This window comes from Coregonus lavaretus (assembly GCF_964263955.1).
Source record: "Coregonus lavaretus genome assembly, chromosome: 12".
Lineage (NCBI taxonomy): Eukaryota > Metazoa > Chordata > Actinopteri > Salmoniformes > Salmonidae > Coregonus > Coregonus lavaretus.
Genome location: NC_139999.1, coordinates 33,916,330 through 33,940,072, shown reverse-complemented (window position 1 = coordinate 33,940,072; position 23,743 = coordinate 33,916,330). Strand labels below are relative to the sequence as shown.

General features: G+C 44.0%; 1 protein-coding gene across 1 annotated transcript; it reads right to left on the bottom strand.

Moving 5' to 3' along the window:
* On the bottom strand, positions 1-21,923 carry LOC311138043 (prostacyclin synthase-like; the record flags this gene model as incomplete). The annotated part of the gene is made up of 10 exons (XM_084172691.1): positions 1-151; positions 525-676; positions 1,289-1,470; positions 2,089-2,242; positions 3,941-4,122; positions 6,715-6,842; positions 12,624-12,773; positions 18,531-18,706; positions 20,872-20,995; positions 21,853-21,923. The coding sequence occupies 10 exons, from the start codon at positions 21,921-21,923 to the stop codon at positions 1-3; spliced, it is 1,470 nt and encodes a 489-aa protein (XP_084028817.1).
* Between the last annotated feature and the right edge of the window lie 1,820 nt (positions 21,924-23,743).

Below are 23,743 nucleotides of genomic sequence, written 5' to 3'. Positions count from 1 at the left end.
TCAATGTGACCGTCTACGTTTATATCTGATGGCCAGGTCTCCTTCAGGCTGCAACATTCCAAACCCATAGCGACTGGTGTTCACCTCTGGCATCTGAGCCTCTGGGTCACACAGCTCCAGTTCCAGATGAGACAGCACCAGGTACACAAACCTGAACACATAGAGAGAGACACAATAGATGAGTTGTTGACATAATACATTACAAACATGCCTAAACTGTAACATTTTCTATTTGCATATACCAGTTTTTGCAAACCCCATTTGTATTTTCCTTTGGAATGGGCTATTTGCATAGCAGTGAAATTCATCTCACTGGAGCCCAATCTTGCATAGACACCTGGAGGAGTCTGCGTAGAAACAGACAGCTGCTAAGCCTTCCATCTCCCTAAATGGCATTTGCTGTGAGGTGAGCTAATCAATTGTCTGTCCCATAATTTAGTTTGTCCCTGACTCTGGTGAGGTGGGGACCTCTGACTTCCTCTGCCCTCCCCTAACACCCACAGGGAACACTCAGAGACACTCACTGTCTGATGGAACTGATAGCAAAGCGTTTGCCCACACAGCCGTTGGTGCCCGCGCCCCATGGCATGGTGTAGTACTTGAGCCGTCTCCCTCCTTTAAAGAAGTCCTTCTTCACAGAGCCGTCCTGGTTGAGGAAGCGGTCATACTTGAATCTCTATGACAGGAAACACAGGGAGGTAAAGCAGTGAATCCAGCTCATACTAACAAATGATGATCACACATGACTGTTCCCAAACGCTTCCTGCTACACACAACCATATCATATCTATTACTACCCCATCATTGACTTCAATTTCCCTGCATATTCCACTAATTGGCTGGTACCGTAGGGTGGAGAAGGACATAGCAATGACAAAGCTGTGTAACTAATTCCCTTCCCACGCCTATTAGCTGTGTTTCTGTGTGTGTTCCTGTGCCGTACCGGCTAATCCTGTAGTGGTCCAGTGTTATGGGTTTAACCTCCCTCCCTCCCTCTCTCCCTCCCTCCCTCCCTCCCTCCCTCCCTCCCTCCCTCCCTCCCTCCCTCCCTCCCTCCCTCCGTAATCCAGGGGCACTTTAGAAACCGTGTAGGCGTGCTTCCTCTTTATGTAAACAAACGTCAATGCTTATTACTGTACCTTATCTTCAACCTGTGCTACACAATTAATACAACTAGTGTTGTAGGATTGACAGAACATGCACAGATGGACTTGAAACTAATCTTTAATTGTCCATTAATTAGGGAGTTTGTCTTTGTTAATGTGTGAGAGACAAGTGACATCCATACCTGTGGTTCCTGGTGGATCTCAGGGTCCATCTGAGGGCTAATGAATGGGAACAGACACACTCTGTCCCCACTCCTGAGTTTGTACTCCTGCCCATCAGCCATGTGCAGGGCCTTTGCCTGCACTACCTCTCTGGTAATGAAGGGGGCAGCCCTGAGCCTCAGCGTCTCCTCTAAGGCACTGTCTGGGATGGGGAGGACAAAGAAAAGAAGAGGATGAACACTAATTATGCATATCAAATAAAATAAAATGTTATTGGTCACATACACATATTTTGCAGATGTTATTGCGGGTGTAGCGAAATGCTTGGGGTTATGCAGGGGTTATGTCCTCATAATAGATTCACGAAGGTCATTCTCATTTGAGGACTCCCTGCAGAGGAGTTACACTTTCAAAAGGGCTAAAGTCAGGTTTCTATATTCAGGTTAATGTCATTATTTGCACTAGAGGTTAGACCACCTGTTGATGGTGACATGGGAGCCATTAGCTAATTGAGAGCATCCTTCAGGGTCTGAGCAGGTGGATCTGCCCTGGTCTTTTAGTCATTAGGGCCTCAGGCAAATACTATGTGTGGACACTCACCTGGGAACAGTGTGCATGTGTGTGTGTGTGTGTTGTATGTATCTCTCTTTTCAACTTTCCTCTCCCCCTCTCACCACCTCTCCATCTCTTTTTCCCCTACCCTCATTTCCCTCTCCCTCTCTCTATCATGATTCTAAACAGAAATACTCTGTTCATTAGGGTACATGTGCCCATAGGGATGAAGCTCCTTGTCTTTGTGCAGTAAACAAGAAACACTCACCAAACACAGGCGTGTGCTGTAGCCTGTCCAGTAGGGGACACTGTGCTGAGTCCTGCTCTGAGATCTTGCTGAACTCCTTCCTCACCGCCCTCATGGCCTCAGGATTTGTCAACAGGAAACCCAAGAGCCAGAATGCAGCAGGTCCAACATTACCCTGGCAACAAATAAAGATTGACATGAAGGCAATGATACAGTGAGTTCCCTCTCTGATAGTTCTCACAGAGAGATTGTACAGGTAGCAATTATCTAATCGGAGAAGAGAACATTACATGCCAACTCTTATTATTTTCTCTCATAGTCATGTAGTTCACACAAGGAGCAACCATCACTTGTCTGTACAGTTCAATCACAACGCCTAATGAATTACACTGGTTCCTTTCCTGTGTCTCTATGATAGAGAACCACGTTCTGGCTACTGTCAGGAAGGAAATCCATTAGACATCAAAGAGAGACTCAATATGGAGTGTTTGAGGACAGACTGGCTTGTCCATGGCCATCTCTCTGTGTTTGTACATGATTGGAAAGACCACTGAATTTACATTGCCTCCAGACTAAACAATGTTTGCCATGTAATAAACTGCACAATAGACTATCTAGGAGTTTTATACAATATAATGTAATACCACAAGGAGGAGACTGGGTTTGGTGAGGATATTGTTGGTAACACCTTATGTTCTTCACTAAATTCTTAGGGGAACTTAAAAAAAGGGAACTGAAAGATAGCAATCAAGAGTTGCATGATGATGGTTGATCATGTGTCTGTGGAAAATGTTTGAGGCAGTTATCAGTTCTCAATGGGTGAAGTAATATGTCTAAGCAGCAGGGTTGGGGTCAATTCCATTTCAATTCAGAAAGTAAACAAAATTCCAATTCCAAATGTTCCTCATTGAAAAGCATTGAAGACAATACCTCCTGAATTGACTGGAATTTAAATGGAATTGACCCCAACCCTGCTAAGCAGAGTGTACTCAGAATGTACTTAGTCTCAGAATATGTTCAGATGCACTTGAAGACACCTTTGTGTTTACAGCCTACTTTTGCCATCTTGGGACACTTTTCTCTACATAAAGAGGCTACACTCAAGTGCACTCTTGTGGTAAAGATGAGTATTACACTCATGTCCATCTTTCTGTTGTGAAGTCCTTATTAGAGCAGGAGGAGCGGACTGTAGTGTCTCTCTGTGACAACAATTCTAGCACGGAAGAGAAATACAGCTTGAGACAATCCCACTGAGGCCATGTGTAGTTGAAGCCCACTGGGACTCGCAGTAGTCTAACATAGGGATAGTATATCTGCCCTCTTACATAACAACTCTAAAATAAGGTCTAACTGTTCTGGGGTTTTTCCATACACTCCAGTGGTTGAGAATACAGCATTAGTATTCATCTTAAAGCACTGCACGTGCTCGTAATTATTTCTAGTTTTTCAAGAATAATCACTTATTATAAAAGTATTCTACAATGGTTGAACAAGGCGTAAAGGTGTGGCTGACAAACAGGCACAGTAGAATCAGAATTTGAGAGGCACACTGTGTTGGAAGCAGAATTTTACAAAGGGTAACCCTAACCAATCGAGACTAGCATCTGACATTGGCATGTGAGAATCTTTGTATTGGAACATTGTCATGTTTAAGATGGCTGCTAGCCAGAAGGGTGTGCCAGAAAGGTGTTGGCCCACCTCCAAAAAGCTATTGAATAGAAAGGAATTTTTGGGTGCAATGGAACAACAGGGATCTTCACCAATCGTTCACGAGACCTGTTCAGAACAGCTATAAATTGCTGGGCAGCCCTTGCTCTGTAACAATGACAGAACACTCACAGGGAAGTGAGTTCGGGGAGTGAATGTGACTCACCTGTGTGGCCCAGAGCTGCAGCAGCAGGGCTCTCCTCTGTGTGTCCTCGTCAGCTCCCTCCTCCTGTAGGAGGTGTCTGTAGCCTCTCAGCCAGGTGCTGGACCCCGAGCCTTCACCCAGCCCCGCCGGGGACAACAGCTCCCACAGACGCACCCGCACACTCTGGGCAGTCCTCTTCTCCTCTGACAGACAGACAGACAGACAGGCAGAGAGACACCCACACAAAACACACAGAGACAGGAACACACACAGGCACAGGAAGGTGAGTCAAGAGTAAACACAAACAAACACACAGGTTAAACAGAGTTAATGTGATTAGTGCCGTGAAATAGTATTTGCCCCCTTTCTGATTTTCTCTATTTTTACATATTTTTGATACTGAATGTTTTGATACTGATCTTCAACCAAAACCGAATATTAAATAAAAAGGAACCTGAGTGAACAAATAACACAACATTTGGAAACTTATTTCATTTATTTAATAAACAAAGTTATGCAACACCCTTACACAGTAGTTGCCCCCTTACACTCAATAACTAGTTGTGCCACCTTTAGCTGCAATGACTGCAACCAAACGGTTCCTGTAGTTGTTGATCAGTCTCTCACATTGCTGTGGAGGAATTTTGGCCCACTCTTCCATGCAGAACTGCTTTAAATCAGAGACATTTGTGGGGTTTCGAGCATGAACTGCTTGTTTCAGGTCCTGCCACAACATCTCAATCGGGTTTAGGTCTGGACTTTGACTAGGCCATTCCAAAACGTTATATTTGTTGCTCTTCAGTAAAAAGGACAGGATTGTGTTGAGGCACAGATCTGGGGAAGGGTACCAAAAAATGTCTGTAGCATTGAAGGTCCCCAAGAACACAGTGGCCTCCATCATTCTTAAATGGAAGAAGTTTGGAACCACCAAGACTCTTCCTAGAGCTGGCCGCCCGGCCAAACTGAGCAATCGGGGGAGAAGGGCCTTGGTCAGGGAGGTGACCAAGAACCCGATGGTCACGCTGACAGAGTTCCTCTGTGGAGATGGAAGAATCTTCCAGAAGGACAACCATCTCTACAGCACTCCATCAATCAGGCCTTTATGGTAGAGTGGCCAGACGGAAGCCACTCCTCAGTAAAAGGCACATGACAGCCTGCTTGGAGTTTGCCAAAAGGCACCTAAAGGACTCAGACCACGAGAAACAAGATTCGCTAGTCTGATGAAACTAAGATTGAAGTCTTTGGTCTGAATGCCAAGCATCACATCTGGAGGAAAACTGACACCATCCCTACGGTGAAGCATGGTGGAGGCAGCATCATGCTGTGGGTATGGTTTTCAGCTGCATGGACTGGGAGACTAGTCAGGATTGAGGGAAAGATGAACGGAGCAAAGTACAGAGAGATCCTTGATGAAAACCTGCTCCAGAGCGCTCAGGACCTCAGACTGGGGCGAAGGTTCACCTTTCAACAGGACAACGACCCTAAGCACACAGCCAAGACAAAACGCAGGAGTGGCTTCGGGACAAGTCTCTGAATGTCTTTGAGTGGCCCAGCCAGAGCACGGACTTGAACCCGATCGAACATCTCTAGAGAGTCCTTAAAATAGCTGTGCAGCGACGCTCCCCATCCAACCTGACAGAGCTTGAGAGGATCCGCAGAGAAGAATGGGAGAAACTCCCCAAATACAGGTGTGCCAAGCTTGTAGCGTCATACCCAAGACGACTCTAAGCTGTAATTGCTGCCAAAGGTGCTTCAACAAAGTACTGAGTAAAGGGTCTGAATACTTATGTAAATGTGATATTTAAGTTTTTTATTTTTAATAATTTTGCAAACATTTCTAAAAACCTGTTTTTGCTTTGTCATTATGGGGTATTGTGTGTAGATTGATGAGGGGGAAACAAAACAATTTAATCAATTTTAGAATAAGGCTGTAATGTAACAAAATGGGGAAAAAGTCAAGGGGTCTGAATACTTTCCAAAAGCACTGTATTTTACTAATGTAACTCCACCCATAGATGTAATCATATTAATACAGGTGGAAGAGGTATGAAACATGAGCATGACATAAATTAAGCAATGAGTGAGTCATCGGTGTGACATGCAACATCACTGAGATCCACATGCCATATGAATGGAAAAAGGTGACAATAGTGACACAGGTGGGGCAGATGCTATCAGAAACAGGAGATATGTGGTAGTAAGCCTGGAGGTAAAAACATATACAGTATGTATAGTGAGAGAGGAGTAAAATCAGAGATAAGGGAGTGAAAAGGACAGGTGACAGTGAGAGAATACATAGGTGTGTCAGGTGACATCAGATAGAGCCTGTATGAAACAGGTGTGAGAGTGAGAGGAGACGACATAGGGACCATGAGTAATAAGCCAGTGTGAGTCGGAAATGGGATTCAAACATAAAGTAATTCACTGCAGTGACCGCACCATGGTAACCGAGAATCAAACCTGAAGTCCAATCACTGATGTGGTCACCATAGTGAGTCCATACAATGACAAATATGACAATATCACAAATAGCCAGACGACTCAATGATACAAAAAGCTGAGTCATATAATGTGATAATAATACAGATTGAATTATCCCTCTATTTAGTCTGTTTAATACATCAGGGTAAAACATTCAAACTATAATACCACATTCAAAATTAATTGAGCCCTAAGATCGGACACAATTACTATTTTTATCAACTCCCACATCCAGCTGCCACTGTAATTTTACACAGGTTTAAAACCTTGTAGTTCATTATGTTTCTTTCAGGGACCATGTTTCATGTAGTCACCTGGTTTTAGTGTGGTCCTGGCCATTTTGGTCAGGAGGTTGTCAAACTTCCGGTACTCCTCGTAAACGTCAATGGGGTCTGTTCTGTTGCTTTTCTGCTCCCCTTCGAAATGTGTGAGGTACCCTGCCCTGAGGGAGAGAGAGTGGGTAGGTGAGGGTAGTAGTAGTCACCCTAGTCAGACAGGTTGCCTCCCACAATGTAACAATGTTCCGACATGTTACCATAGGTCTCGGATTTCCGAGACTAGGTGGTATACCAAACAGAGGGAGCTTGCTAATTTAGGTAGCAATTACGCATCGGAAACCATGTCAACGAGTGGTCATTACATTGATTGATGTTGCCTTAAGTGATGGTTAGGATTCATTTCCTATCGATGTAGGACTACCCAACTCAAGCTGGTGTCCTCCCACTTAAGGTCAACAGGTACACTTCCTGTGTTCCACCGCTCACCCACCTGATTATTGTTCACAGTGTGGGCCATTACTAGTATAAACTTCTCTCATGCAATAATAAGTCATGGCTACATCATCTGCTTCACATTAGGATGCTGAGTGTTTAAATGACCAACTCAAACATCTCTATAAATAAAAAGCCTTCTAAAGTGTGTAGGCGTGGAAGGGCAGCCTAGAAGCTTAGTGTTTGTGTGAGAGGGAGGCTCAAATAAGCATGGGTGGCACTGCTCTTTCCTTTCATTAAATGCCTCTTATGTGTCATTCAACATTCTTCTTGGTGTATTTACAAACAAAGTGGCTCGTGGAACGGGCTTGTGCGTAAACTGTTTATCCCAGGCATTTGACGTAGGCCCTGGGGGACGCGTGGGTGAATGAGTGAGTGAAGAAGAGAGAGAGAGAGAGAGAGAGAGAGAGAGAGAGAGAGAGCGAGAGAGAGAGAGAGAGAGAGAGAGAGAGAGAGAGAGAGAGAGAGAGAGAGAGAGAGAGAGAGAGAGAGAGAGAGAGAGAGGAGGGAGGGAAGTATAGTGTAGTGTAACGTTTTTGTGTCCGCTGTGTCGCTGCAAATGCGTGACTACATTTAACATGTTGAGTCCTGATTATTGTGTTAGGATGTTCTGTGACTGCTCTCAGGGAAGGGACTGATAGAAGAAGAACAGAAAGAAGGGAACACTTTGTTACTTTGGCCCAACGTCTAGACACTGTGTGTGCAAGGTCATGATCAGCTTATTGCACCCTGAGAGCAGAGATGCCTAGTTTGTGCATGAGTATAAAGAGTACTGAAGGGAGAGCATCCCATCAGAGCTTCTGACAGACTTGTACTTAGTAAGTTTGTTGTAACCTCTCCGGCTGTGATAATAAAGATCTGTTCATTTAACTTTGACTTTGAGTCCTTAGTGGTAATTCCCACGACAATTTGGCGTCACTAAACAGGATGATTGATTCTACCTGTGGAGCTCGGCAGTGAGGGTTTGTGAGGGAACACCGGTGGCGCATTCCATGTGAAGGCATGCAAGGGAAATTCTCATCTGACCAAAGATGACGAGGACCCGCCCAGACCAGACACTCACTGTGGGCTTCCCGGGAGAAAACACATCATCTACGAGGCCGAGAGGAGGTAGAGGAACGGGAAGAGGCAGAGGGCGAGGAGCGCAAGGCGCCTCTGGAGGGAGAGACCGGAGCTGCTACAACTGTGGCAAGACAGGACATTTTGCAAGGGACTGTCCTGGTGATGGAGATGACCAGGGTGAATGGCGAGGACCACATGAAGATGTAAGGGTTGGAAATCCCTTTGGTGGGCAAAGAACATAGGATGAGGTGGAAACAGAAGCATGCCAGATGCTGAAACTTACCACCTATTCGATTGAAAATCCCCTGATAGAAATTGAAATACTTGGCCAGTAGATTCCATTCAGCTGTCGCTCGTTGTCTCTGATTGGGGATCATACTTAGGCAGCCTATTGGCACTCGTTAGTTGTGGGATCTTGTTCCGGTTTGAGGCTTGTATTGTGTTTAGCCTTAGTACTTCACGTTTCGTTTGTTGGTTGTTTTGTCGTGTGTTTATCAGTTAAATAAACATGTACGCATTTCATGCTGCGCCTTGGTCTGACCCGTCCTTCAACGAACGTGACAGAAGATCCCACCACACACGGACCAAGCAGCGTGCCCAGGAGCAAACACCCTGGACACAGGTGGGGAAGATTTGGTCTTGGGAGGAGATATTTGCGGGAAAAGGACCCTGGGCGAAGAAGGAAGCCCAGGCAGGAGAGGAGCAACGGCAACACAGAAGGCGCCGGCCGAGGAGGAAGCCTGAGTGGCAGCCCCAATAAAAACAATTGGGGGGGGCTAAAGGAGTGGTCGGGGAGCGAGAGAGAAGAGCCCCGACCACTGCACCCGGTGGGTGCCTACGACCATGGGAGGAAGAGTGGGAACAGTTCTATACTGAGGAGTCGGAGGATGACGACGACGATGAGTGTCTGTTCCCTAACTCGTGGGGGCTCCCTAGAATAGAGCGGGAGAGATCCATTCAAGAGGAGGCACTGCAGGAGGCTCGTAGGGAGAAGGAGGAAGTAGAGGCACGGAGAGAGGAGCTGGTTAGGCAATATAAGGAGCGGGGGTTAAAAGAGGAACCCAGGTATGCGGAGAAACGCACTGTATCGCCAGTGCGCATGCACAGCCCAGTGCGTTCTGTGCCAGCGCCCCGCACGTGTCGTGTGAAAGTGGGCAGCCAGGACGGGTTGTGCCAGCTCTCCGCTCCAGACCTCCAGTCCGCCTCCACAGTCCGGTCCAGCCCGTTCCTGTTCCTCGCACCAAGCCAGTGGTGCGTGTTCCCGGTCCGGCCCGTTCCTGCTCCCCGCATCAAGCCAGTGGTGCGTATCGCCAGCCCGGTACGACCCGTTCCTGCTCCCCGCAGCAAGCCAGTGGTGCGTGTTCCCAGTCCGGCCCGGCCCGTTCCTGCTCCTCGCACCAGGCCAGTGGTGCGTGTTCCCAGTCCGGCCCGGCCCGTTCCTGCTCCTCGCACCAAGCCAGTGGTGCGTGTCGCCAGTCCGGCCCGGCCTGTTCCTGCTCCTCGCACCAAGCCAGTGGTGCGTGTCGCCAGTCCGGCCCGGCCCGTTCCTGCTCCTCGCACCAAGGGACTCTTATATGTTGAGTCAGGGTGTGGTGTTCTATGGTGTGTTTTCTATGTTTCAGTCTAGGTGTTGTAGTTCTGTGTTTGGCCGGGTGTGATTCCCAATCAGAGACAGCTGTCGCTCGTTGTCTCTGATTGGGGATCATACTTAGGCAGCCTATTGGCACTAGTTAGTTGTGGGATCTTGTTCCGTGTGGAGGCTTGTTTTGTGTTTTGCCTTAGGACTTCACGTTTCGTTTGTTGGTTGTTTTGTTCGTGTGTTTATAGTTTAAATAAACATGTACGCATTTCACGCTGCGCCTTGGTCTGACCCGTCCTTCAACGAACGTGACACATGTGCGCATTGTTGCGCTTATAATGTCAAGAAATAGCCTAATTGTTTATCAAAATTTTAAGCTAAACGTTCTGATCTGTTGCGTCAGCCACATTGCGTAAAAAAGGTTTTTTGACGCTAGTGGTTGTATTAATTTGGGATCTATCGCATCCCACAACTGTCCCAGACTATGTTTGGAATATTTATTTCTCGCACAGAATAGAATAGGTCGACTTTTGTACTATGGGGGATAGTAGATTGACATAGGCTAGTGCTTTTGCTGTTCATTAGGCCTAACCATCTTGTTGGCTGACGAAAAGTAAATGTGGACAGTTCTTCTAATGTCTTCAATATGCACCTCGGAATTGGATATGGACGCGCGCAGTTGCGTCCCCGATGTGTCTGTCTTCATTTGTAGCCTGTGAGAAAGACCCGATCACGTGATGGAGAGCCATGTGAGTGAGAGGTGATTCGGCGCGCTCCGCACTCAGGGAGAAGTGCACAACGGCCACGGGCTGCAAAAGGCATGGATTTGTTTAAGGTGCATTACGGCCACACAAAGGGGATGCCGCCGTGAAATTCTAGGCATCATCAAGTGCTTGTCAAATTGTGAATGAGTGACTGATGTAGTGTGTACAGCCTGTGCAAAAAACAAAGCAGAGCTCATGCCTTTCAAGCGACTTTTTTCAAATAATCATTAGAGTCGCATCATGCAGCCTTACAATGTATTAAAAATCTAAACATATAGCCCAACGTTTGTAGAACAACTAAAGTTACATGAATAACTCTAAATTAACACAGAATAGCCGTATGTGCGCACTCACTCAAATCGTTTGGAGAAAATATCCTTTCTATTTTATTCAGCTTTGTTCAATTGTATTCTTCATACTATAAAATAATGCCACGGAATTCTAAGCAAATCTTGTCTGCTAAATGAACTAGTGTAGCCCACAGCCATTTGGCATAGCCAGGTCAGGACCTAACATAAGGACAACTCAGAGTATGCTATTCTGTTCTTCTGAAATAGACTACATTTTCTTCATATAATGCTTCTTTAGACCTGTCTAAAATAAATAATGGATTTATTGTGAAGTTGTAGGCTATATTAAATGGATTTATTAGACTTTCTAAAATATAGATATTCCAAAGGTCTGCATCAGTGGCTTGTAGGCTATGTGTGGAAGCCAGGAGATACTAAATGTGTTTATGTTAATTAATGGTCAATTACCGTGAGACCAACAGTTATTTGCTTGACAATCACCAGCTGATGAAATTTCGTGACCGCCAGAGCCCTACTAGAGATGCCTTGGTTGTTCTGAATGAGGAAGTGAAAGGACTCCCTGCAAAACAGAGAGGCACTTGACTACTTATTGGCTGGTCAAGGGGGTACTTCTGCACTCATTGGCGACAAATGCTGCACTTTTGTCCCAGATGTGTCATCAAATGTGACAGATCTGGCTAACTACATTGCCACGGTTGCAAAGTCTCATTCCAGGAAATCAGAGTTGGTGTTTCCTGGTTGGCTGAAAGGCCTCTTTGGAGCTTGGGGCTCCCAGATAGTTCCGTGAGTGATAGCTGGAATATTTTGTTTAATGTGTTTGATCATTTTTGCTTTCTTGTTGTAAGGCCATTTGTACTTCCCTGGCAACTCGAGTCTCAGCAACTATCATGTTCAATGCTACTAAAGAAGGTGATACTGATAACGTGCTGTCTCTCCATGAACTCCCCTTTCCCCCTATAATGGATGATGGGCCCTGTGTAGCTCAGTTGGTAGAGCATGGCGCTTGCAACGGCAGGGTTGTGGGTTCGATTCCCACGGGGGCCAGTATGAAAAAAAATAAGGAAAAAAATGTATGCACTCACTAACTGTAAGTCGCTCTGGATAAGAGTGTCTGCTAAATGACTAAAATGTAAAATGTAAATAATATACAAGAATTACTTAGTATCCATGTTTGATAAAATACCTGAAGGTTTTAAGTTAGGTTGTTAAACGACAGCAACCTTATAATGTAAAGGGTAACGGAAAAATGATCAAATATGAAGTATTTACTCAATGCACTCCTGATGATAGACTGAATGTATGTTAAGAAGTAAAATACATTTTTGTTATCACATATGGTGTAGTGGACATTTTCTGTGTCCTCTGTGTCTCTGCAAATGCATGTAGCGTGTTGAGTCCTGATTATTGTGTTAGGATGTTATGTGACTGCTCTCAGGGAAGGGACTGATAGAAGAAGAACAGAAAGAAGGGAACACATTGTTACTTTGGCCCAACGTCTAGACACTGTGTGTGCAAGGTCATGATCAGCTTATTGCCCTCTGAGAGCAGAGATGCCTAGTTTGTGCATGAGTATAAAGAGTGCTGAAGGGAGAACATCACTTCAGAGCTTCTGACAGACTTGTACTTAGAATATTCTGTTTGTTGTAACCTCTCCGGCCTTGATAATAAAGATCTGTTCATTTAACTTTAAATCCTTAGTGGTAATTTCCACGACAATTGGAACTCCTCCAAACATACCTGAAGAGAAGACTGTAACAGAAGCTGAAGAGCCCGTCCGTGTTCCAGTCGGTCTGGTTGTGACAGGGCCTCTGGGCTTGCAGCAGCAGGGACTGGAGATGGCAGTGCATGGTGCTGCTCAGGCAGGACAGGCTCTCCCCCTCAAAGTGCCTGAGGACACAAAGGTTTAAGTCAAGAGACTAAGGTCAAGAAAGAGGAACGTTCGTCATCTATGTCATCAAGACCAAACCTGTAATTCACTCCTATCTAAATAATGTCAATGTGGAAAAACACCATAAAACACCTATGGTATTAGCATTAAGAAGCACTATCCTATGTCTGTAGTAAACCTGTGTGGCAGGGTACAAAATGCTGATACTGTGGATTCAAAATCCACTACACAGAGCCAGTGGTCTATGCACTGTATAGCCAGAAAAAAAGCACTACACAATGACGATATGGCTGAGATAGACTGAGGTAGTTCCACAACAGTGCCCAGCAACAGCATGGTGTGAGGTGAGTGCATGTGTGGTATGCACCAGGGGTTGGAACTGGTTCAGGGAACAGAAAAGAAAAGAAAACAGGAAAATAAAGACTTTTTTTTCAAGGAACAGAAATGGAACCTGGAACAAAAGTGATCCATACAGTTCCGGAACAGAACCGTTATTTTAAAAGCATGGGAACCGGTTAATAACGTTATTTTACGTTCCAGGCATTTTTTTATAGTCCCATAACAAAACGCCTATGCAAAGTCATCACTCTGTCACTCAGAAACGTATTCCAGTATCTGTCTGCAAGATTACAAAACTACAAAAAGGTAAGACGTATTTTTTATTCTGGTGCCGCTCTGCACACAAGCTTGATAGCTAGCTCAAGCTTGTTAGCTAGCTAGCTCAAAGGACTTTCAAAGTTCCTCCATAGAAGCCGCTCCTCCTACACTACCGTTCAAAAGTTTGGGGTCACTTAGAAATGTTGAAATCACATGAAATTAGTTTGAATAGGAAATATAGCAAAATGCATAGGAAATGTAGTCATTGACAAGGTTAGAAATAATGATTTTTAATAGAAATAATAATTGTGTCCTTCAAACTTAGCTTTCATCAAATAATCCTCCATTTGCAGCAATTACAGCCTTGCAGACCTTTGGCATTCTAGTTGTCAATTTGTTGAGGTAATCTGAAGAGATTTCACCGCATGCTTCCTGAAGCACCTCCCACAAGTTGGATTGGCTTGATGGGCACTTCTTACATACAGTGAGGGAAAAAAGTATTTGATCCCCTGCTGATTTTGCACGTTTGCCCACTGACAAAGACATGATCAGTCTATAATTTTAATGGTAGGTTTATTTGAACAGTGAGAGACAGAATAACAACAAAAAAATCCTGAAAAACGCATGTCAGAAATGTTATGAATTGATTTGCATTTTAATGAGGGAAAAAAGTATTTGACCCCTCTGCAAAACATGACTTAGTACTTGGTGGCAAAACCCTTGTTGGCAATCACAGAGGTCAGACGTTTCTTGTAGTTGGCCACCAGGTTTGCACACATCTCAGGAGGGATTTTGTCCCACTCCTCTTTGCAGATCTTCTCCAAGTCATTAAGGTTTTGAGGCTGACGTTTGGCAACTCGAACCTTCAGCTCCCTCCACAGATTTTCTATGGGATTAAGGTCTGGAGACTGGCTAGGCCACTCCAGGATCTTAATGTGCTTCTTCTTGAGCCACTCCTTTGTTGCCTTGGCTGTGTGTTTTGGGTCATTGTCATGCTGGAATACCCATCCACAACCCATTTTCAATGCCCTGACTGAGGGAAGGAGGTTCTCACCCAAGATTTGACGGTAAATGGCCCCGTCCATCGTCCCTTTGATGCGGTGAAGTTGTCCTGTCCCCTTAGCAGAAAATCACCCCCAAAGCATAATTTTTCCACCTCCATGTTTGACGGTGAGGATGGTGTTCTTGGGGTCATAGGCAGCGTTCCTCCTCCTCCAAACACGGCGAGTTGAGTTGATGCCAAAGACCTCGATTTTGGTCTCATCTGACCACAACACTTTCACCCAGTTATCCTCTGAGTCATTCAGATGTTCATTGGCAAACTTCAGACAGGCATGTATATGTGCTTTCTTGAGCAGGGGGACCTTGCGGGCGCTGCAGGATTTCAGTCCTTCACGGCGTAGTGTGTTACCAATTGTTTTCTTGGTGACTATGGTCCCAGCTGCCTTGAGATCATTGACAAGATCCTCCCGTGTAGTTCTGGGCTGATTCCTCACCGTTCTCATAATCATTGCAACTCCACGAGGTGAGATCTTGCATGGAGCCCCAGGCAGAGGGAGATTGACAGTTATTTAGTGTTTCTTCCATTTGCAAATAATCGCACCAACTGTTGTCACCTTCTCACCAAGCTGCTCGGCGATGGTCTTGTAGCCCATTCCAGCCTTGTGTAGGTCTACAATCTTGTCCTTGACATCCTTGGAGAGCTCTTTGGTCTTGGCCATGGTGGAGAGTTTGGAATCTGATTGATTGATTGCTTCTGTGGACAGGTGTCTTTTATACAGGTAACAAGCTGAGATTAGGAGCACACGCTCCTAATCTCAGCTCGTTACCTGTATAAAAGACACCTGGGAGCCAGAAATCTTTCTGATTGAGAGGGGGTCAAATACTTATTTCCCTCATTAAAATGCAAATCAATTTATAAAATTTTTACATGCGTTTTTCTGGATTTTTTTGTTGTTATTCTGTCTCTCCCTGTTCAAATAAACCTACCATTAAAATTATAGACTGATCATTTCTTTGTCAGTGGGCAAACGTACAAAATCAGCAGGGGATCAAATACTTTTTTCCCTCACTGTACCATACGGTCAAGCTGCTCCCACAACAGCTCAATAGGGTTGAGATCCGGTGACTGTGCTGGCCACTCCATTATAGACAGAATACCAGTTGACTGCTTCTTCCCTAAATAGTTCTTGCATAGTTTGGAGCTGTGCTTTGGCTCATTGTCCTGTTGTAGGAGGAAATTGGCTCCAATTAAGCGATGTCGACAGGGTATGGCATGACATTGCAAAATGGAGTGATAGCCTTCCTTCTTCAAGATCCCTTTTACCCTGTACAAATCTCCCACTTTACCACCACCAAAGCATCCCCAGACCATCACATTGCCTCCACCATGCTTGACAGATAGCATCAAGCACTCCTCCAGCATCTTTTCATTTGGTCTGCGTCTCACAAATGTTTTCTTTGTGATCCGAACACCTCAAACTTCGATTCGTCTGTCCATAACACTTTTTCCCAATCTTCCTCTGTCCAGTGTCTGTGTTCTTTTGCCCATCTTAATCTTTTTTTTATTGGCTAGTCTGAGATATGGCTTTTTCTTTGCAACTCTGCCTAGAAGGTCAGCATCCCAGAGTCGCCTCTTCACTGTTGATGTTGAGACTGGTGTTTTGTGGGTACTATTTAATGAAGCTGCCAGTTGAGGACCTCTGAGGCGTCTGTTTCTCAAACTAGACACTATTGTATATGTCCTCTTGCTCAGTTGTGCACCGGGGCCTCCCACTCCTCTTTCTATTCTGGTTAGAGCCAGTTTGCGCTGTTCTGTGAAGGGAGTAGTACACAGTGTTGTATGACATCTTCAGTTTCTTGGCAATTTCTTGCATGGAATAGCCTTAATTTCTCAGAACAAGAATAGACTGATGAGTTTCAGAAGAAAGTTATTTGTTTCTGGTCATTTTGAGCCTGTAATCGAACCCACAATTGCTGATGCTCCAGATAGTCAACTAGTCTCAGGAAGGCCAGTTTTATTGCTTCTTTAATCAGCACAACAGTTTTCAGCTGTGCTAACATAGTTGCAAAAGGGTTTTCTAATGATCAATTAGCCTTTTAAAATGATAAACTTGGATTAGCAAACACAACGTGCCATTGGAACACAGGACTGATGGTTGCTGATAATGGACCTCTGTACCCCTATGTAGATATTGCATAAAAAATCTGCCATTTACAGCTACAATAGCCATTCACAACATTAACAATGTCTACACTGTATTTCTGATCAATTTGATATTATTTTAATGGACAAAGAAATTGCCTTTCTTTCGAAAACAAGGACATTTCTAAGTGACCCCAAACTTTTGAACGGTAGTGTATGTATAATTATGTGGACCTAATTCAGATAATGCATGTCAAAACAAGATGCCCAGTGCTTCAAGCCTCCTCCTCAAACTTTTTTATCAGCATGGCCTTATTTCTATTACAGCATATTGGATGACTGTCATTCATATTCCATTCACCCAGCTCAATGTAACATCGATACGTTTCGGTACTCAAATGTTCCCTGTACCCATCATGAGGCTGCTACAACCTATAAATGAGTTTACAACGTAGATGCACAGGTCAAGATAATTTTTTGTAGTCAAGATGACTATAAATGTAGATATATTTATCCTCGTTTTGTTCCGTTTGCTTCCGTTTAAGAAACAATTACAACAGAATTGGCGGAATGAATGCACCCCTGATCACACGCAAACACAGTTAACTTTCATAGCAGCCACATAAAAACAGCATGATCGCTTTGCTCATTGTATATATAATTGCTTCTCACAACTATCTATGCGCTCTCCTCCTCTCACCTTTTACCTTCGCTTGTGGACTTCAGTGCACAACACATCGGCTGTCTGTGACCAGGCGAAAAAACCTTTCCAAGCCAAACCTTCATATCATGACCACTAACCGCTACACACACATCGTTGTCACGTCATAGTCAACATACCTACTACAATCATGCACTACAGCGTAAAGTCAGAAAGCAGTTTAGCAGTTACACCGGTGGGCCCTGGTGGCAATAAATTAATCAAACCAAAAGCGAGCTAGCTAACATAGCATCCCTCTCTGTTTGAGCCGAGTGTTTGAGTAGGCTAAACTAGCTAGCTGCATTCGCTAGATAAGTGAAAGTAAAAAAAAAAATACAACCAAATATAGCTAGCTAGCGCTCTCTCTCTCTCTCGCTCTCGGAAGAAATTCATTTGTTCAAAACTTTTCAACTATTGTCTTTATCTCTCTTTGAGTCAACTACTCACCACATTTTATGCACTGCAGTGCTAGTTAGCTGTAGCTGGGTGGATAACATGTCAGTTCATGCCGCAAGAGCTCTGATAGGTTGGAGGACGTCCTCCGGAAGTTGTCATAATTACTGTGTAAGTCTATGGAAGGGGGTGAGAACCATGAACCTCCTAGGTTTTTTATTGAAGTCAATGTACCCAGAGAAGGACAGAAGCTAGCTGTCCTCCGGCTACACCATGATGATACCCTACAGAGTGCTGCTGAGGCTACTGTAGACCTTCATTGCAAAACATTGTGTTTTAGAAATGTCCTTTTAATTTGGTGACGTGAATATATTTAGTATAATTTTTTTTAAAAAGGATAACTTTTAATATTTCACTGAGGCAGATGGTCCTCCCCTTCCTCCTCTGAGGAGCCTCCACCTGGCATACACATATTTTGCAGATGTTATCACGGGTGTAGCGAAATGCTTATGTTCCTAGCTCCAACAGCGCAATAATACCCAACAAGAAAAGTTGTCTAGGAGCTAGGAACACAGTGACCATGTCTGTCAGCGCGATCTTGCTCACCATCTTATGCAGATGGTAGGGATATCTGTGATGGTCGATGTAGTAATCCCTGGTCCCAGACACCTCTCTGTCTCAGGGAGGGAAACATGTTGATTTAGACTACGGTGGAGCCAGGCAGCAACATCACACAGAGTTGTGTATTATGCCTGTGTAAGGATCCAGTTATTGGCTGGATAATGCTGTCCTCAATTGTCTTTAAAAAAAAAAGTAATTTGTAACTCTCTGACCGTATCGATGGGCATGTAGAGCTGTTTTTGGGCTGGCCCACATAAAAGAGTGTGTGACACTGTAATAGGGATAAGGATAGGGACGTACTGTTTCATCATGGCCTTCTCTACAGCAGGGTTGTGATGGGGGAGCCGCAGGCTAAAGATCCTGTCCATGAGAACCTGCGCGTAGCGTGTGAAGTCAAGTGACACAGAGTCCTCTATCACAGCATCATAAGAGCTGGGGTCCAGCAGCACTGTCACATAACGTCCAGCCACACGCACCTACACACACACACACACACACACAGAGAGAGAGAAATACACAGAATTAATCAGGATGACACACCAACACTCACCCTGAATGGTGAAGAATTGAATCCACTGTAGATGTATTCGAGAATTAAGGCAAGAACAGGCAGGTAAAGATGATCAGGTTAAGGTACATTTACATACAGTGAGGGAAAAAAGTATTTGATCCCCTGCTGATTTTGTATGTTTGCCCACTGACAAAGAAATGATCAGTCTATAATTTTAATGGTAGGTTTATTTGAACAGTGAGAGACAGAATAACAACAAAAAAATCCAGAAAAACGCATGTAAAAAATTTTACAAATTGATTTGCATTTTAATGAGGGAAATAAGTATTTGACACTCTTAAAGGGAGTGCTCCTAATCTTAGCTTGTTACCTGTATAAAAGACACCTGTCGACAGAAGCAATCAATCAGATTCCAAACTCTCCACCATGGCCAAGACCAAAGAGCTCTCCAAGGATGTCAGGGACAAGATTGTAGACCTACACAAGGCTGGAATGGGCTACAAGACCATCGCCAAGCAGCTTGGTGAGAAGGTGACAACAGTTGGTGCGATTATTCGAAAATGGAAGAAACACAAAATAACTGTCAATCTCCCTCTGCCTGGGGCTCCATGCAAAATCTCACCTCGTGGAGTTGCAATGATCATGAGAACGGTGAGGAATCAGCCCAGAACTACACGGGAGGATCTTGTCAATGATCTCAAGGCAGCTGGGACCATAATCACCAAGAAAACAATTGGTAACACACTACGCCATGAAGGACTGAAATCCTGCAGCGCCCGCAAGGTCCCCCTGCTCAAGAAAGCACATATACAGGCCCATCTGAAGTTTGCCAATGAACATCTGAATGATTCAGAGGATAACTGGGTGAAAGTGTTGTGGTCAGATGAGACCAAAATCAAGGTCTTTGGCATCAACACAACTCGCCGTGTTTGGAGGAGGAGGAATGCTGCCTATGACCCCAAGAACACCATCCTCACCGTCAAACATGGAGGTGGAAACATTATGCTTTGGGGGTGTTTTTCTGCTAAGGAGACAGGACAACGATGGACGGGGCCATCTACCGTCAAATCTTGGGTGAGAACCTCCTTCCCTCAGCCAGGGCATTGAAAATGGGTTGTGGATGGGTATTCCAGCATGACAATGACCCAAAACACACGGCCAAGGCAACAAAGGAGTGGTTCAAGAAGAAGCACATTAAGGTCCTGGAGTGGCCTAGCCAGTCACCAGACCTTAATCCCATAGAAAATCTGTGGAGGGAGCTGAAGGTTAGAGTTGCCAAACGTCAGCCTCGAAACCTTAATGACTTGGAGAAGATCTGCAAAGAGGAGTGGGACAAAATCCCTCCTGAGATGTCTGCAAACCTGGTGGCCAACTACTAGAAACATCTGACCTCTGTGATTGTCAACAAGGGTTTTGCAGAGGGGTCAAATACTTATTTCCTTCATTAAAATGCAAATCAATATAACATTTTTGACATGCGTTTTTCAGGATTTTTTTGTTGTTATTCTGTCTCTCACTGTTCAAGTAAACCTACCATTAAAATTATAGACTGATCATTTCTTTGTCAGTGGGCAAACGTACAAAATCAGCAGGGGATCAAATACTTTTTTCCCTCACTGTAGATGATATTGAGGATAGTGTTTATATCCTCCTGAGACCCGAAAAAAAGTGTTTGGGGTGAAAAGAAAACATGCTACCAAGATTATTTTTTATATTGTTATTTATTTTATATAGTTGCGGCATCCGGTTGTCCACTACAGAGGACATTTCTTGATAAGCTCTTATTTAGCTCTTATTTAAATGTCAAAAAAATATATTACACAGTCCTGACAACTCACTTAACTATTCCTGAGATATTCACTTACTAGAAAACAATTTGAATATCAAACTCGCAAAAATAATCATTAATAATTACACATTTCTTTTCAAATTTCATTTTTTTAAAGAACCTGGAAGATAAAGTTGTCAAGGTCACACCCTCACACGTGATATCATTGAAAAGCCCAGAATGTCCTCTCAAAGGACTTAATACTGTGGTTTGTATGGCCTTAGAGATATGGACCAAGAACTGGTGTCCACTAGAGGACAAAAAATTATTGCTGGGTCTCAGGAGGATATTGCCATTCTTACCGTGAAGATATCGCCATGCTTCACCTTCATACGGGTTAGGAACATGGCAGCATCTCTTCCAAACTCAAGGGCATGGCCTAACCATGGAATAACTCCTTTGTCTAAAGGTGGCTCTTTCTCTGACCTGTATAGAAAAGAACAGAATGCAATTAATTTTGAAAAGCTAATATTCACACCTATATTTGTTCATACCAAAATTACTGATTGCACATATTTTGTCTTTTAATATAGTAACTGTACCGAAAATCAATTGATTCAATATTTACATGCTTGGCTCATATCAGTACATTGTGTGACACAGCTGTGAGTAAAATATATACAGCTTTTCCAGGAAGTTTTAAAGCTCTCCCAATAACATTTAGAATAGAAAGAGCCCATCAATTCTTCACAACCAAGGATACAGCAACAAGGATGAAAACAGATGTGCCTTCATAAACCTTTGACACAAGATCTTTGAGACACGCAAGTTTACATTTAACTGGCCAGTGGAAATAGTCCTTAAATCGACAGAAGTTTAGAAGTCTGGCTGTTTAACCACATTCCAAACACAGCGTTGAGTGGGAGGGTAAATGGTTATAGAACAGGCCACTAAACTAACAGATTAAGTAATGTTGTTTAGTTCTTATAGTAAATCCCTTGGTTTTTGGTTAAACTCAGAATTATCTAAATTGTGCCTCTCAAAAATGATTGACAGGCGACAGCTCATTTATATATCGCTCAATACAACTATGATATTATCAAGATCTATTTAGATTATTTTAGGTTTATGGTAAATACAACTTTATGCTGGGTTAGTTTATGCTGGGTAGGCAATACATATATTAATAAGTAGGCTACGCAAATATGTGCACAGGTGAAAACAAGTTTGAAAAGGCTACAATACAGTATTATACAGAAAGCATGCATGCTATGTTCAATGTATGCATTAAAAGCGTAGGAATTAACTCGAATAAAACACTAATTTTAGAAAAGTGTACTCACCTGGAGCGTTTCAAAACAAGTATGAATAAGAGAAGGATGCCCTGGACAATCAAAAGTATCGTCCAAATCATAGCTCGTTGTCTTGACAGACGTACCTGCACGTTGGTGCGCAGCAGTGAAAACGTATGAATAATGGATGATTACAGGGTCCACCTGATATAGTGCTGTTTTATGTCATCCGATGACAGCGTTTCAGGGTGTTCCCGACGTCACCCTGTATATTTCCTTAAAAGCCAATTTATGCTTGATCCGAAAATGTGGACAGAGGCTTCGTATGGAGGGTGTGACGCAATTGCATAGCCTCTGGAGGCATGCAGAGGCCAAATCAAGCTCTGTACCGTATTGCTGTGCGCCTCTCAAATTTTGTTACAATGCGGAGGGCTCCATATACAGTGGGGAGAACAAGTATTTGATACACTGCCGCTTTTGCAGGTTTTCCTACTTACAAAGCATGTAGAGGTCTGTAATTTTTATCATAGGTACACTTCAACTGTGAGAGACGGAATCTAAAACAAAAATCCAGAAAATCACATTGTATGATTTTTAAGTAATTAATTTGCATTTTATTGCATGACATAAGTATTTGATCACCTACCAACCAGTAAGAATTCCGGCTCTCACAGACCTGTTAGTTTTTCTTTAAGAAGCCCTCCTGTTCTCCACTCATTACCTGTATTAACTGCACCTGTTTGAACTCGTTACCTGTATAAAAGACACCTGTCCACACACTCAATCAAACAGACTCCAACCTCTCCACAATGGCCAAGACCAGAGAGCTGTGTAAGGACATCAGGGATAAAATTGTAGACCTGCACAAGGCTGGGATGGGCTACAGGACAATAGGCAAGCAGCTTGGTGAGAAGGCAACAACTGTTGGTGCAATTATTAGAAAATTGAAGAAGTTCAAGATGACGGTCAATCACCCTCGGTCTGGGGCTCCATGCAAGATCTCACCTCGTGGGGCATCAATGATCATGAGGAAGGTGAGGGATCAGCCCAGAACTACATGGCAGGACCTGGTCAATGACCTGAAGAGAGCTGGGACCACAGTCTCAAAGAAAACCATTAGTAACACACTACGCCGTCATGGATTAAAATCCTGCAGCGCACGCAAGGTCCCCCTGCTCAAGCCAGCGCATGTCCAGGCCCGTCTGAAGTTTGCCAATGACCATCTGGATGATCCAGAGGAGGAATGGGAGAAGGTAATGTGGTCTGATGAGACAAAAATAGAGCTTTTTGGTCTAAACTCCACTCGCCGTGTTTGGAGGAAGAAGAAGGATGAGTACAACCCCAAGAACACCATCCCAACCGTGAAGCATGGAGGTGGAAACATCATTCTTTGGGGATGCTTTTCTGCAAAGGGGACAGGACGACTGCACCGTATTGAGGGGAGGATGGATGGGACCATGTATCGCGAGATCTTGTCCAACAACCTCCTTCCCTCAGTAAGAGCATTGAAGATTTGAAGATGGGTCGTGGCTGGGTCTTCCAGCATGACCACAACCCGAAACACACAGCCAGGGAAACTAAGGTGTGGCTCCGTAAGAAGCATCTCAAGGTCCTGGAGTGGCCTAGCCAGTCTCCAGACCTGAACCCAATAGAAAATCTTTGGAGGGAGCTGAAAGTCCGTATTGCCCAGCGACAGCCCCGAAACCTGAAGGATTTGGAGGAGTGGGCCAAAATCCCTGCTGCAGTGTGTGCAAACTTGGTCAAGACCTACAGGAAACGTATGATCTCTGTAATTGCAAACAAAGGTTTCTGTACCAAATATTAAGTTCTGCTTTTCTGATGTATCAAATACTTATGTCATGCAATAAAATGCAAATTAATTACTTAAAAATCATACAATGTGATTTTCTGGATTTTTTTTTTAGATTCCGTCTCTCACAGT